The sequence below is a fragment of the Chenopodium quinoa genome, unplaced genomic scaffold, assembly GCF_001683475.1.
Source record: "Chenopodium quinoa cultivar QQ74 unplaced genomic scaffold, ASM168347v1, whole genome shotgun sequence".
Lineage (NCBI taxonomy): Eukaryota > Viridiplantae > Streptophyta > Magnoliopsida > Caryophyllales > Amaranthaceae > Chenopodium > Chenopodium quinoa.
This window is the reverse complement of record NW_018743697.1, coordinates 2990541-3007339: the sequence shown is the minus strand read 5'-3', so window position 1 is coordinate 3007339 and position 16799 is coordinate 2990541. Positions and strand designations below refer to the sequence as shown.

The following is a 16799-nucleotide window of genomic DNA, read 5'->3' as shown; positions in this document are numbered from 1 at the left end:
ACCCGGTGTCGAAAAGCAATGAGATTTTAGGGAATACATCTCGGAGTCGTATAATGACGATTGGAACCATATATGATCATTTTATATTGTCATAAATGTTCGTGGTAGGCTTGATTTAATGAAATCGATGCAAGTTATAAACCGGTAAATAGGCCGTTTAAATGCAAATTGGATGGTTACATCCACCCAATTGGACTCCTGGAATGTATTAGGGAACATGGTAAACATTTCTGCAATTTCTATTTTCAGACGAAAAAAGTCAAAAAAATCCAAAATGAAGGCTAATATCCACATTTTTTTGAAATTTTTTGGAGGTTTCAGGGACCAGTGTAGAAATGTCTTGATATTTTAGGGGATATATCTCGGGGTCATATAATACCGTTTGGAACCATATATGATCATTATATGTTGTCTTAAATGTTCATAGTATGCTTGAGTTAATGAAAAGCGTGCAAGTTGTAAACCGGTAAATTGGTCGTTTAAAGGGAAATTGGATGGTTCCACCATATCCACGTTTTTTGGGAAATTTTGGAGATTTCGGGGACCGGTGTCGAAAAATCTTGAAATTTTAGGGGATACATCTCGGGGTCATAAAATGTCGTTTGGAACCATATATGATCATTAGTTCTTGTCATAAATGTTCGTGATAGGCTTGAGTTAATGAAATCGGTGCAAATTGTAAACAGGTAAATTGGGCGTTTAAAAGGCAAATTGGATGGTTGCACCCACCCAATAGGACTCTCGGACGGTATTAGGGATAATGTTAAACATTTCTGCGATTTTTATTTCTGGGCGAAAAAAAGTCAAAAATTACAAAATTAAAGGCTAATATCCATTTTTTTGAGAAATTTTGGAGGATTCAGGGCCCGATGTTGAAAAGTATTGAAATTCTAGGTAATACATCTCGGAGTCATATAATGTTGTTTGGAAACATGTATGATCATTATATGTTGTCATAAATGTTCGTGGTAGGCTTGATTTAATGAAATCGGTGCAAGTTGTAAACCGATAAATTGGTCGTTTGAAGGCAAATTGGGTAGTTCAACCCACCCAATTGGACTCCCGGAGGATATTAGGGACCATGGTGAAAATTTCGCCAAATTTTATTTCTGGGCAAAAAAAAGTCAAAAAAATTCCAAAATTAAAGGCTTAAGCACGCTTTTTGAGAAATTTTGGAGGTTTCGGAGCACGGTGTCGAAAAGCCTTAAGATTTTAGGGAATACATCTCAGGGTCATATAATGACGTTCGGAACCATATATGATCATTATATGTTGTCATAAATGTTCGTGGTAGGCTTGTTTTAATGAAATCGGTGCAAGTTATAAACCGATAAATAGCCCGTTTAAAGACAAATTGGATGGTTTCACCTACCCAATTGGACTTCCGGAGGGTATTAGGGACCATGATAAACACTTCGCAAATTCTTATTTCCGGGCGAAAAATAGTCTAAAAATTCAAAAATTGAAGGCTAATATCCACGCTTTTTAAGAAATTTTGGAGTCTCGGGGCCGGTGTCTAAAAGTCTAGAAATTATAGGGAATACATCTCGTGGTCATATAATGTCGTTTGGAACCATATTCAATCATTATTTGTTGTAATAAATGTTCGTTGTAGGCTTGAATTAATGAAATCGATGCAAGTTGTAAACCAGTAAATTGGTCGTTTAAAGGCAAATTGGATGGTTCCACCCACCCAATTAGACTCCCGAAGGGTATTAGAAACCATGGTAAACATTTCGGCAATTTATTTCTTTTCGGAAAAAAGTCAAAATATTCCAAAATTAAAGGCTTATATCCACGCTTTTTGAGAAATTTTGAATGTTTCGGGGCCTAGTGTCGAAAAGCATTGTGATTGGTTGTCATAAAAAGTCAATTAGACTCCCGAAGGGTATTAGAACCATATAAGATCATTATATGTTGTCATAAATGTTCGTGGTAGGGTTGAGTTAATGAAATCGGTGCAAGTTGTAAACCGGTAAATTGGTCGTTTAAAGGCAAATTGGATGGTTTCACCCAGCCAATTGTACTCCCGGAGGGTATTAGGGACCATGGTAAACATTTTAGCAATTTTTATTTACGGGTGAAAAAAAAAAGTCAAAAAATTCCAAAATTGAATACTAATATCCACGTTTTTTGAGAAATTTTGGAGGTTTCGGGTAGAGCTGTCAATTCGAGTAAACGAGTCGGGTTTGGGTCGGTAAGAGTTGGTCGGGTCAACTTGGGTCGGGTCAATTCGGATTAATTCCATAACCTATGCGGGTCGGGTTTGGGTTGGCTCGTGCTTTAGTCGGGTCACTTCGGGTCATACTTCTTATCGGATTTGGGTCGGGTTAATAACAGGTCGGGTTACATTTGGGTCGGGTGAACAATAGGTCGGGTTTAATTCGGATTTTCATGGGTTAAAACGGGTTAGGGTAATTCTAGGGTTCGAGTCAGGTTTGGTTCAAGTCAATAATTTGCGGGTTATAATCAGGTCGAGTCATTTTCGGGCTTGAGTCGGGTTCAGTTCAAGTCAATAATTTGCGGGTTATAATCAGGTCGGGTCATTTTCAAGTCGGGACATTCTCGGGTTCAAGTCGGGTTCGGTTCAAGTCAATAATTTGCGAGTCATAATCAGGTTGGGTCATTTTCAAGTCGGGTCATTCTAGGATTCAAGTCGGGTTATGTTCAAGACAATAATTTGCAGGTTACAATCAGGTCGGGTCATTTCTAAGTGAGGTCATATTCAGGTTCTACTAACTATAAATAGATAATTATCATTTTTATCAAGCTAATTATTTTCTTTGACTATAATATATATGGAAATATACTTGGGAACTATAGTCTATAATTTAGGAATATAATTATCTCCTTTGACCATACGACAAATATATAATATATTTAACTCTTAAATTTGAGGATGATGCTCCTTTCTTTTGCTGGCATGGACCGACTTGATCTCCCTAAACAAAATGCTTTGATCAACATAATAAGGTGGTCTAAATTGCATTAAGGTGATTTGAAATTGGGTTAGGAACAATTTGGGTAGAATTTAGGTCGGGTCAATAACAAGTCGTGTTGATTTCGAGTCGGGTTAGTAACAGAGCGGGTTGAATTTTTGGGTCGGGTAAGTAATAGGTCTGGTAAAATTCGGGTCGGGTCAATAACAAGTCGGGTTGAATTTGGGTCAGGTCAATAACAAGTCGGGTTGATTTCGGTTCGGGTTTGTAACAGGTTGGGTTAAATTCGGGTCGGGTTAGGAATAGGTCGGGTTAAATTTTAGTCAGGTTAGTAACAAGTCGGGTTAAAACGGGTTTGGGCTAATTTCCATGAAGTTAATAAAAAAGGGAAATTCCCATTGATACACTCCAGGTATTGACTTTTCTCAGCGGTACCGCATTTTTTTTTTACTTCCTGCTGATACACTTGAGGTTTTGACTTTATAATTGACGTGATTAAGTCTGTTAATAAGACGTTAATAACTTAGTAATTCTAGGTTAAAAGCTGAGATTAGGTGAAAAGACTAAAATGCCCCCTTTTAATCCTTCCCTCCATCACCCATAATTAAACCCCTTCCCCTTCCATTTATGTCGATTTGACACAAAACAAACTCCTTGTTCAAATTTCATCTCTCTCTCCTCTGCTCACTGCATCATTCACGACGAAGTCCAAGGGTTTTGCAAGGGAATTGCGCTGATCTTTTTGGTCTACAAAATCATTAGAGGATAATCTAGCACAATTCAGGTACTTTAGCACTACTACTGTTCATTTTTGCATGATTTGGTGCAGTTGTGATGTTCTTTTTTCTTTGCGATTTTAAGTTAAATTCATGATGTAAATGTTGTATATTTGTGCGATTTTAGGGTTTTTTTTCAGGTATATTAGGTGCGTGATTATGTGTGTTCAATTATTTATGTAGAGTATGTATTTAATTTGGATGAAATGGCATGATGTTGTTTCATTGATTTACTTGAATTGGAATGTATTTGCTTATTTGATTGATTGTTGGATACCTGAATTGGGATTTATGTGCATGTTATAGGTAATTGGATACCTGATTTGGAAATTATTTGAATGTTGTGGATTGTTGGATATGATTTTGAATTTATATGCATGTTGTAAGTGTGTATATTGTTTACCTTCTTTTGCAGAATGGGTGATGTTGTGTTAAGGTTTTATTACTTTGATAAGCATGTTGATCTTGTTGTTGACTTAGATAGATGTAATTTGCTTGATTTGGTTATGGATTTTGAGGACACTGCTGCAGTAGACTCTGAGTTTCCTATAGCCAACCCATCATTTGGTTATGGTTTCAATGAAAAGAATCACCCTTTACTAGATGATGCTGATCTTTTTAAGATGATTCACACCCTAGGTGAGTGTGAGATTTATCACATTTGGTAGGTTTTTGCTAAGAAACCAAGTGCCTTGAATAGAATGACCAATAGGCTAAGGAACAAGTCCAAATCTGCACAACCTTTTGCTGCACCTTCCCAATCTGAACCACCCCATATTGATCAACCTTCTGATACTGCACCCTCAAATGAACAACCCCCTCAAATTGAAACAGATCAACCCCCACAAGAATATGTTTTGAATTTTTTTGCTGAACTTACATGGTAATGTTGAAGAATTATGCCATTTTGTCTATATTAAGAATGGTGGCCACATTTTGAATGATTTTCCAGACTTTAATGAATGTTGGCAACTGATGCCATTTTGTTCAGCTTGTTAATTTTAGTTGATCTCAATGATTGATTCATTCAAAACCAAGAAAATACAACCTTACTCAATCAAAATGCAAATTATTTTTCCATTTTCATTCAAAACCAAGAAAATACAACCTTACTTTTATAATTTGTTCCTAGTACACTTAGTCTCTGAAGTACATGACAACTAAATACACAATGCTCATTTCAGGGTTACAAACAGTAAAATAAGATACATCACAAGAGCAATTCTAACAACCATATAAACATAGCTTGCAAACTCATATGCTTTGTCTGTGAAATCAATAAATTCCTCTCTTAATACTCTCAAATTGGATGATTCTTCATGATTGGCTATAATTTGATCTTCAGGAACCCACATGAACAAACCACAATGCCTGCACTTGTAATATGACCTCCCTGGATTCGAAATTGAGTCAGACACCCTAATACCAGCAAGTCTTGGTGGATAACAATTGCATTGAATTCGTCTCACCCACATGGACCTCCCAAATCTGTTGCCAGAAGAGGAACCACTGCCTGCAGAACCAGCCATGTCAGAACAGCAGGGACCAACAGAAATAAAAAGAAAAGAAGAAGAGGTGAGCTCGAAAAAATGGAGGGGAAATTTTATGGAGAATAGAAGAGGGAAAGTGGGGTTTTATATGGAGAGAATAAGGGTTGGGAAGTTGGAGGGAAATAACAGCAACATTAAGGGGGAAATTTTGGAGGGAAATGATTAAAAAAATGGGGGTATATTAGTCATTTCATCTATTACTAAGCCTAAAATGTGAATAAAATAAGTTATTAACGTCTTATTAACAGACTTAATCACGTCAATTATAAAGTCAAAACCTCAAGTGTATCAGCAGGAAGTCAAAAAAAAAAATGTGGTACCGCTGAGAAAAGTCAATACCTGGAGTGTATCAATGGGAATTTCCCATAAAAAAAAAATAAAAAAATTCTTCCCTTAAATTTTTTATGTCAACCAAATAAGTCTAGTCCAACAAATTTTTTATGGAAAATGTTATATGTAGCGCTAGCCCTTAGGGCTACATATAAGCATTAAATACATACTAAAAAATCATTAAAAGTTAATATATCATTAGAATATAAACAATAATTATAGTACTGATTACGCATGTTTTTGTCATAAATTCCTAATTTTATACAATTTTGAAAAGTGTATTTAATGCTACTATATATTCCCGTATTCTTGCTACATAAAGGCATATAACATTACCCAATTTTTGATTACATCTTAAATACTACCTTTGTTTCAAATAATACGAAATACTTTATGTTAAATCGTTGTAAATGATATGAAACAGAAGTTATAAGAATTTTGATTTGATTTGTCTAAATAGAGTACAAAACTTAAATGAAATGAATTATGGTCGATTGATCGTTATAGTTGTATAGATCTAACGGTTGACATCGTATAGGCGTGTCATTAATCTTTCTCCTACGTTTTTTTTGGAGCTTTTCACTTCTATCTCCCTCTTTCTCTCTCCTCCATTGAAGCGCGTACACCGAATTCTCCATTGAAGCGCGTAATCTTCTGAATTCTCCATTGAAGCAGCTCGTGATCTTTCTCTCCTCCATTGAAGCAGCTTCTGAGGTAAGATGTTTTCTTTTTTATTTTTCGAAATCACCGAATATCAATTTCAATTTCACAATCTAGGGTTTTGTCGTTGATTGAATTTTCAGTATGTTCAATATAGGGTTCTTCTAAGGTGAATTGTTTATTGAACTTTTGGTAATAATTACTGAGTTAAGATTATAACGATCGATTTTGTTGGTACTAGAATTTTGCTATGTGCAATTTAAGTTGATATTCTTATGCAAGAAGAAGTTTATGTGAATTTTGGAGTATAATTTGATAATTGAGTCAAATTGGGTTGCTAATGTATTGTTAATTGCAAATGTACCTTGTTTGTTAGCTGTTTTGCGGGAGGACTCACTGCATTGCATTGTGTATGGATTAATGAGGGAGTAGTTTTATCAAGTGTTTATTGGATCCTTTTTTGAATGGCTACTAGGCCACCTTCAGATCATGATGCATCATAGTCGCTGAAGACGACGAGGGATTTGATTTTGCATAAGCTATTTCTAAATTCATATCTTATACAAGATACATCCTTGGCAAACTTAATTCGAACTCACTAATCCATTTGTGATGTGCATAATTGCTTATGATTAAAGGTTAAAACTAGTATACTTAGTCTATGCACGTATATGGGCATACACCTGCAGGAGTTGTAAAGCATGAATGATATGAGTGATAAGGCTTTCTATAGTTGTTTCTCATGATAGTAAATCTTTCGGCAACATTGTTGGCAGCTTACAGGCAATAGTGCCGTATATAGTAGCAACTTGAACTGTACATGGGCGCTGATGGTGTAATGTCTGTTTCTGTTAGCCGGGGTGGTGCCATGGCATCACCCGATGTACCCTCTTTACACCAATGTTTATCTCTGGAACACATTTCTTTTGGCACTCGGAAGTATACACGTTCAGGAGAATTGAGGAGGGCACTTGGGGTTTCTCTTGGAAGTACATCTGAAGATCTTCCAGTTAGAGCTTCCAATTTTAGACCTTCCCCACCCGTGGCCACTGAAGAGTTGAAGCAAATCCGAGAGAGTGTTTTAAATGCCTCTATAAAGGCCAGGTTAGTCTAGTGTAGATTTGAGTTTTGAGTTTTGCTGAATATGTTTGAAGTTAGCCAGTTACTAGCATATAATCAATACTAAGAAATCAGCAAAAGCCTAATTGTCTTTGATATCCCTATCAGTGAGATTATGTCCTGCTCTATTGTTATAACTTGTTTATGATTTATGTGCTTGTGTTACTTTCTTTGATAAACACATGTTTTAACTTTCAAGGTTCATTGTTTTAGCTGTCAAGTAGTTTATAAGTTCTATTACATTACATTCGATGTTTTCTTACCAGGGCAAGGGCTGAAATGTTCTGTGATTCACTCAATAAATTAGAAAAATATTATAGAGACACCATGGTCTCGAAGAAGAGGCAACGGGCTGAGTTTTTGTCTAATGACAAGCCAAGTGGATCAAGCTTATTGAAGATGGCAGGCCAGCCTCGTAATCTTGCTGACCAATCAGCTCAAAGATTAGAGGACAGGGCCAAGTCTTCTGGGATGAATAAACGTTTTCGCACATCTGCCACAGAGCTTAGGGTGGGTATCTGCAATTTACTTTGAATCTCTTTATCTCTTCCTTTCTTTGCTTATTTAAGAGGAAGAAATCACAAAGAGCTCTATTTTTTTTCTTTAGTTTTATGTTGGTGTGTGTGTGTGTAAGGGGGTGGAACCCCCTAAAAAATAATATAGATACAAGTATATCATTCATTTTTTTTTTGCATTGTAAGTTATTCTAGGATGAGCCCCACGGATATTTTTCCATAGGTGCTAATTACACACCATCTCCCCTAAAGAAATGCTGATAGACACTCTTTTGCAAAAAAATAAAATAAAATGCTGATAGACACTCTGCTCTGGAAGGTTCTATCATATCTTTTCTATCAGATTGGCCACATTGCAGTTAAAAGTGTATTGCTACAGTATATTTTCTACATTTTTCTTTTTAAGTTCACATATGGAGTAATAAGCTAATGGGATTAAGGCTTTTGATTGATTGCTACGGAGTAATAAGCTTACAGCGTCCTCAAATGATCTAAAGCTTTATTGATATTTTATAAATGTATTACATGATGTCCTTTAAGCAATGACTGTAAAAATTTTGTAGGTTGACAATAAATCTGGCTCTTTGTCGAAGGATCAAATGATTACTGAGAACATAAATATCATTAAAACTGCAAACGGTACTTCTATTCCCGAAGAAAGGACGCTGAGACTCTCTGCTGTGGGGGATTGCTGGGACAAAAATATGATGAAGCGGAAACGTTCTGTTGGGACAGTGTCCAACAGATCTGCGGATAATGACATCAAAAGAACAGTGAATTCAGAGCCCTGTACTGATTCTAAATTGGCTACATATGACAACTCTCTAAGGTACTTGTTCTTTTATAATATTGTTTTAAGGTCATTTTGGCTGATAGGCTTTCGGATTACATTGTGTACTCTTGCATACATACATCCTGAGAAGATTCTCCTTCAGAAGATGAGCTGTGAGCCTGTGAGTGAAACATTGCTGACACTGTCTGTTAAATCTAGAAGTTGCTGTCTGAATAGTTACTACATGCTTGTATTGTATGTGCAGTTGAACAAGCTACTGCTCCTTGATACACTTTCATTTCATAGGATATCAGGAGCAACTTACAAACATTAATACTGGTCATTTATTTTTCTATCACTTGTTATCAGTTCTTAATTTAGATTCATTTACAAATTCTTACTAGATTGAGTGGCAGATCAAATGCTAAGCAAGGCACCTCAACTGGCACTCCTGCAGCAGTTATAAAAGGAAAGATATCTAGGGCTCCACGAACTGGTTCAGTCATGGCGGTAAACTCATCTTCTGATGTTCAAGCTTCCTCAGAAGGTTGTGAAGGGTGGGAACAGCCTACTAGTACCAACAAGGTGATCTCACTTGATTTGATGCAGAATAGTCACCGGGCTGCCAGTTCATCTTATATGCTTGGTCAATGGGTTGGTCAGAGACAACAAAAAAGTTCCCGTAGCAGAAGAACAAATGTGGTTTCACCTGTTTCTAATAATGATGAAGGTCAAATCTCTACAGTAAAATTATCTCCTGTTATTGGGGCCAAGTTTTCTCAGAACGGTAGCGTTGGATGTTTAGAATCTGTTGATTCTCATAACAATAATTTGAAAAGTAAAATTAAGGTTGAGAGTATGCCATCTCCTGGTCTCATCTCTGAAGGTGAAGATTCGAAAGACTTGGAACTCAAATTGGAAGAGAAAGGAACAGATTGTAGTGATGTTGTGCTAACTGGAAAGGGTAAAATGCGTTCTTTTATCTTTCCTACCAAGAGGAATAAAAATGTTCCCATTGAAAATGTTGGTGATGGCATGCGGAGGCAAGGTAGGACAGTGAGGGGTTTGTCCTTGTCTAGCCCTGGACTCTCACCGCCTGAACCAAAGCTGGAGAATGTGTCAACAGCAAAGCGTATCCAAAGTACAAGGCCGGGTTCAGAGAAAATAAAAAGGTTGGTAATTTCTGTGTTGAGGATAAGGCTGGTTCATTTTTTTTTGGCAATGTTTAGTCACTGAGCTTGTGAGCTGTTTGATTATTTTATGCAGTAAATCAGGACGCCCACCTTCAAAAAAGATGTCTGATGGGAGGGCTTTCGCTCGTAATTGTAAGATTATGACCTCTTTTCCTTTGCTTGTACTTTTCAATTGTGTATAGACTGCTTTGGATTTAGATAACGTGCAGTGCAATTGGGATGACAAAAACAAGCCTGTTTATGTATAGCATTATTTCCTCCATTTCATATAATAAGGCACACTTTATTTTAGAGACTTTTATGTGGATTGAGGGTGGCATTTATCAAATTTGAGGTGACTATGCCCATTGTAAAAAAAAAAAAACTATTGTTGTATACTTCCTCCGTTTTTTTAAGTTGACACCGTTTGACTTTTACACTATTCACACACTACACTTTGAATCGCTTTTCTGATTTATAGATATGATAAAATATAATCATGTGGGATCTTATTAATATCCACTTTTTATAATTTTACAACGTTGATAATTGAAGTTATTAAGCGGTTAAAACATGCGTTGGCTAGCAGGATAATAGAAAGGTGTCAATTAAAAAAACAGAGGAAGTATAAGACTGCTTCTTTAGCTTCTTTTTTTTTTTTTTTTTTTTTTTTTTTTGTTTTTTTTTTGGTAGTTTTTACTAGTATGCATAAAGTTATATTGCCCAAGAAATATGTATGCTATGAAGTATAAATTATGAAATGTAGGCAATATATAATATTAGTGATGAATAAAGTAAGCTGTAGTACCTCATTTCTTACTGTCCCAACTTTCAAGTGAAGAGTCAGTTAGATTTCCAACTGTAGAGGTTCTTCAATTTTTTAATGGATACATTTCTCCGGATCATCCTTGCCGAAGCAGTTCTTGTTGAAATGGTGTGATGGATAATGATGACATATTGAATGGCTCGAGGAGAATGTTTCTTAGAACTAGGGCCTTTTTCGTTTTTCCCTCTTGTGGGTTGTCTGTGAAAATATATGTAATAATTCGCGAACCTTTTCTTTGTTGTTATGATGTTTCTTGGAACTTCATCCTTGATTCATTTTTGCATTGCCTATCTATCTGTACTTTTGTCTGACAAACTACTATACGGAGGGCATTTATTGTGTATTATCTATTTTGATCTTTACAGATCATCTTCGTATCGCCATATTTCTTAATTTAACCTGCATCTTGTATTGACATTGAATTTGGCCGAAAAACTTATTGATTTGCATTGATTTGCAAATATCTCATTTTTTGGGAGAGGGGGGAGGGGGGTAAGCGGCGCTGAAGTTTGCTAGGTTTCAGTTGGTGTAAGTGTTCTTATTTATTTAGAAGTCTAACCATCTATCCAAGTCTGAAATTTATTGAAACAAAAGTACTATATCTGGTTTCTGCTGAAAATTCTGTTTTTCTCTATGGCTTCTCACATTCGCCCTTCTTTCTCCCCAGCAGTTGAAGCCAATGATGACCGTGAAGAATTGTTGCTTGCCGCCGCTGCTGCTCGCAAGGCTAGCCGTATATATCAATCTCCCTTTATCTGTTTAACCTTTTTTTATTTTTTTTTATTTTTATATATCAAGTTTCAAATTTTTGTTTTCATGAACTATATAAATTTTATGTTCAAGTAATTAAGACAATTGCCTTACTACTTGTCCTTTTGCAGATATCTGTTGTTCTGGGCGGTTCTGGAAGAAAATGGAACCTATTTTTGGAACTGCTAGTTCACAAGATGTGAGATACATTAAACAACAGGTAATAGAAGTCGACAAGCCTTTACATATATATAGGTTATGCGTTACATATTTATTAGGCTATACCACATCTATCATCAGAGGGTTTGCTAATCCTAAATTATTGCTACACTTTGTAGTTGAGCCTTGCAGAGGAGCTACCGGACAGCTTATCTGTGATTCCGGGTGCTCAATACAATATTATGGTATATAACAATCAGGTTTTACCTTATTAAATTTTTTGTGTATTTATTATCTATTCATTAATGATGCTATTAATTCTGGCAGGGTGTTTTTATGCGCAAAGAAAAGGCCGATGTTTCTTCTGGTAATAAAGTCTGTGATTCCAATCAAATTGTTGACAAGGATGAATCTTTATCTGGAGAATTATTTGGGGAAAAGAGGTCGGATAAGTTTTCTTCCTTGTACCAAAGAGTTCTGTCTGCTTTAATTGAAGAAGATGATAGTGAGGGAATTTACAATGGAAATGAAGGAGTGAGTATGTCATTACAGTGTGCAAGTGACGATTCTCATTGTGGCTCATGTAATTATGTTGATGCTGACATTAGAGACAGAGACAGAGACAGATTTGACTCTGAGGCTGAGTCAATGGTTGATTTTCAGATTCAGAAACGTTGCTCTGGAGACAGAATTTCATGTAATAAGAGTGTCACATCTAATACAACGAGGAATGGAAGTATGTCTGATTCTTTGTATAGCAGTGGAAGGTGGTTGGGAGATGATGGTTTCTCTCATTCAGATGCGGAGTTTGTTAGTGGAAATTGGCATAATGATGTTAGTGGGTCACAACCTTCAGATATGACTGCTTCTGCAACTTTTCTTGATCCCCAATATCAGCTGATGTGTGTTGATGATAAACTAATGTTGGAGCTGCAGAGCATTGGATTGTACCTTGATGCAATGGTAGTGTATTAGTTAGAGTTAATATCATATATGATTCATTCTATTGCGTTAGTATCTGCTCTTACTTTTATCATCCGTTACAGCCTGATCTGGCCGATGGAGAAGTGATTGACCGAGATATTACTGAACTTAATGAGGGGCTTTGTGAGCAGGTAGGATTGCAGTAATTTATCTTTTATTTGGCTACATATGTGTGTGTGTGTGTGTGTGTGTGTGTGTATATATATATATATATATATTTTGAGTCACTTGGTAGAAACGACTAATGCATTGTTTATGTATAAATTTGGCCGTTCATGGATTTGTGTCAAGGATTCTGAGCCTGTCTATTGTTGTAATTTCGTATTTAGGGCTTGGTCTTTTCGAAAAAAAATTCTTTTTACAGAGAGGCTAAGTACTAATATTGAAAAACTTTTTAATCTCTAAGTAAATAAATTTTTCTACGGAGCACCGTTTACTATGTCAAATACTACTATTACGTTTACTATTATTGTTTTCATTGTTGCTGGCTTGCTGCAACTATTGATGAATGCAAGTAGTACGTGTTCGAATAGCATCTCAAGGTTGGTAGCTGGTATTCAGTCATGTGTACGGATAATCTAGATTTGTGAGTTAAATGGAAGAAGTTGAAATAATATTGTGTTATGTTACATTTTCATTTTGCATTATGAAGTCATTATACATGTCAGTACTGCTTAATAGAAGCAGTACGAATATTTTTAGTACTAGTGTTTTTTTTTTTCTTTTTTTTTATTATGCAGTGAGTAGTAATAGTTATTAGAATTGTTGTCATCTTTTGTAATTAAAGAAATCTAGAAAAAAAAATGACTCAACTGCAAAGTCCGTAAGTAAAGTTTAGAAGAATTTGGAGAGTTTAAAACTAAAAAAAGTCTGATATAATTCTGGAAAAACTAGTTTCATGGTGTTGGAATTGAAAAAAGTTGGTTCAACTGCAAAGTTCAGCCGTCTTTTCTGCCTTCCTTCCCTGGTCTCTATTGTCCTCATGTGTGCTGTATTGCAGATTGGGAAAAAGAAGAACAACTTGGTTAAGATTGATAAGGCTGTTGAAGATGATAGAGAAAGGGAGAAACGGTATGGAAACCAATGCTTAGTATAGCTTTAGTCCATTCCCTTCCTTTCCTTACACTCTTCCTTTCATTTGACTTTTATGCTTTGCAGGTTCATTGAGCAGGTTGCCATGGAACAACTTATTCAGATGGCTTACAAAAGGCGAATGGTAATTTTCTCCTTTAACCTCGGTCACTGTTAGAGTTGAATGTACTTAAATCACAAGCCATGATGTCCACCTTTATTTCTTTTTGCTTTTTTTAAAAGCAGGAAGGGTTTTAAGAGAAAAGGAGAAAGGGTGGGGGTGGGGGGGGGGGGTGGCTGGACCAGAATGACTTCTTAGTGGGATATATACTATATATATATTTTTTTCCCTTATGATCCTTTTTTCTTCCTCACTGCTCTTAAGCAAGCTTTTGAGTCTGTAAAGCTGGAAGCCACAAATTACGTAGTATGAATATTTGCAAACACAATGCTTATGACAAGTCAAGTATTACTTCCGCTGTCTTCAGTAAGTAATCATTGCACTATCTGCAGATATGGAGATCGTAATGATCACATCTAAGTTGCAAAGTCTATAAATCTTGTCTGTACAGCTTTCAGGATAGAATAGTATGGATTAAGACCCATTAGTGATGAGAATGATAGGAAACTTTGCCGTTTATATATGTTTCTTGGAACTTGACAGTATTACTACTGATCGAGTTATTTGGTTTAGCTGCTCAAAAGTAAGAAGTTTAACTTGTTTTTATTTCTGTAGGCTTGTCGAAGAAATAATGCTTCCAAAACTGTAATGCGCAAAGTGTCAAAGCAAGTTGCAATGGGTTTCATAGAACGAACTCTTGTAAGGTGTAAAAAATTTGAGCTCACTGGCCGTAGTTGTTTTAGTGACCCTGCTTTGCAGAATGTTCTCTTTGCAGCACCTCACACCAATGATGCTGGTTCCAGCATTGCAACTGATTATTATACAGGCCATGGAGCTCCTAAATGCCGTGTGGATTCTGCAAAAGCTGGTATGCCATTTATAATTTTAGGAAGACTTGTTAATATCATACATGTCTCTATTTATTGAAAAAAAACTACCTTTTAAGAATTTGTTTTCCCCTCTTACAATCACTACCTTGCTTTAAGACCCAATTTGACTTTTAATTGTTTCCCATACATATTGCTAATTACTCTACATTGACCATTAAGAGCAGCAGGCATTATCCTTACTTGCAATCTGTTAGTTCTGTCGTTTTCTCTAATCAATACCTTTTTTCGCTGTCACATGTCCAGAATTTAACTCATTTAGTGTGCTGGACTCTTGCACTGATGATTTTGGGAGAGGTTATATTGACTCTCTGAAAGCTGCTGGCCGCTCTTCTGTACGCAGTTTTCCTGAACTTGAATCATTATCACACAAGGGAAAAAAGAGGGAGCTACTCCTTGATGATGTTGGTGGTACCTCTAGGGGTGCAATAGCTTTTGGTAGCTCTGTTATTGGAGGAGCAAAAGCAAAGAGAAGTGAGAGAGACAGAGATCACAGTAGAGGTGTTCTGATGGCTACTGCTGCGGGTGAAAACCAATCTGTGGTAAGCTTCAGCACTGATCAAAAACCAAAAACAAAACCCAAGAACTTAACCTCCTCTATGAAGCCAACATCGAGTTTAGAACAGTGGAAAAATACTGAAAACAAGAGGGGCAGGGAATTGGGACTATCTGGGAATGCTCCAGAAGATGCTTGTCAGGAATCAGAGGAGCATATTGATTTTGAATCCATTGAACAACTTGATATTCCTAATGATCCAAATGCACCTGAGGATTTTAGCAATTGGCTGACTGGATTGCAAGATTATGACTCCATTGGTTTAGAAATACCTATGGACGACCTAAATATGGTTGTGATGTGAGGATTTCAGCAATTAATATCGTGCTTTGTATATATGTGTACATTTTGGCTAGAACATTGCTTAGCATATTGAATTGTTTCTTCACTTGGTCTCAATTGAGAAAGCTGTAAATAATTGTTTTCTAATTGAATCTAATTGCATTTTTGCAAAGGTTGGTGTTAGGTTTTGGATTGATACTGATGTCTAATATCCTGTGTACTTTCTTGCTATTGTATCTTACCCTGTCACAGCACGTCTTCCTCTGCCTTCTGAAATGAAGGGTTCTTATGGCAAGAGAAGAAATATGAGGGAATTACTTTTTATTCCGTCTAATGATCTATAATCCTGCTTTTCCTGCTTATTAATTTAGTGAAATATATTTATTTATATGTTATCATCTTATGTACTGTCAATTTATCGTATTGCACACTTAATGATTTTCGGTATTTCATGATTTTCAGTTTCCGTGTTGTGAAGCATATTCCTGGTTGAAAATGAAGTTCTTATTTCACCATCTTGTCAGATGCTTTCAAAACATGAATTTCTTGATGAAATGAGCTTTCGGAATAATCTCTTTTTTTTTTTTTTGGAAAATTATTGAATTTTGTCTTGTATTTGTATCCTTTGCTTTATATCTTAACCCAGGAAGTGATTAGCTACTTGTTCTTTGTCGAAGTCTCCAGTACTGTGTCTCAGATTGTGTCATACAGATCGTTCTTCCATGGTGAGCCCTCTATCTGAACTTTTACTGCACCATTTGTGTAAACTATTTTGAATACCTGAACTTCTACGAAGATTTGATTCTGTGACTCTTTTTCAGCTTATTGTTTGGGTGCTATTTGAGAGATTACCTTCAGCACGGCTGCATCACAATAAATCTGCTTGCAAGGATCAGGTACATGATCTTATTCAATTTAATGTATGTAGATTTAGTGAACTCTCTCGCTGCATTTCTGCCACTTATTATCATTGATCAATGTCACCATATTAACAACAGCATTTGCTTTGTGCTAGCACTTCCGATCTTCTACTTGCCCTTATTATTGACATTTTTTTTTGTTATGAGTCATAATGTATGGTTCTTATGTTAAAAATGGGTCATTTGACTCATCCATTGTGCTATAGCCTGTGAATCATAGTAGAATTGATTTTGCCAAAATAAAAACATAATTTTAAGTTTGGGATTTTGATTTAACTTCACTACTCATTTTAAGCTTAGTTGATTCACTTGTCTTGTTTGACCAACTTGTAATTTTGATTGCTAGTTAACTCTTTGATGTAATATTAACAAGGGCTAGCTTTTGAGTAATATTAATTTTAGAAAAAAAA

The 16799-nt window shown here is 35.9% G+C and overlaps 1 protein-coding gene across 4 annotated transcripts; it reads left to right on the top strand.

The window, feature by feature from the left end:
• The first annotated feature begins 6129 nt into the window (after positions 1-6129).
• Positions 6130-15793, top strand: LOC110684251. 4 transcript variants are annotated; one of them, XM_021860673.1, is made up of 15 exons: positions 6130-6309; positions 7032-7359; positions 7641-7884; positions 8453-8718; positions 9078-9833; positions 9928-9986; positions 11327-11392; positions 11541-11629; positions 11748-11813; positions 11896-12531; positions 12615-12683; positions 13553-13623; positions 13711-13768; positions 14360-14612; positions 14878-15793. In XM_021860673.1, exons 2-15 carry the CDS (start codon positions 7076-7078, stop codon positions 15489-15491), a joined length of 3531 nt encoding a protein of 1176 aa, XP_021716365.1. In that variant the 5' UTR covers positions 6130-6309; positions 7032-7075; the 3' UTR covers positions 15492-15793. The 4 variants fall into 4 exon arrangements, with proteins under 4 accessions (XP_021716365.1, XP_021716366.1, XP_021716364.1 ...); XM_021860674.1 differs by having other exon boundaries at positions 6131-6309; positions 7111-7359; positions 9066-9833; XM_021860672.1 differs by having other exon boundaries at positions 6131-6309; positions 9066-9833; positions 11330-11392.
• The last annotated feature ends 1006 nt before the right edge of the window (positions 15794-16799 follow it).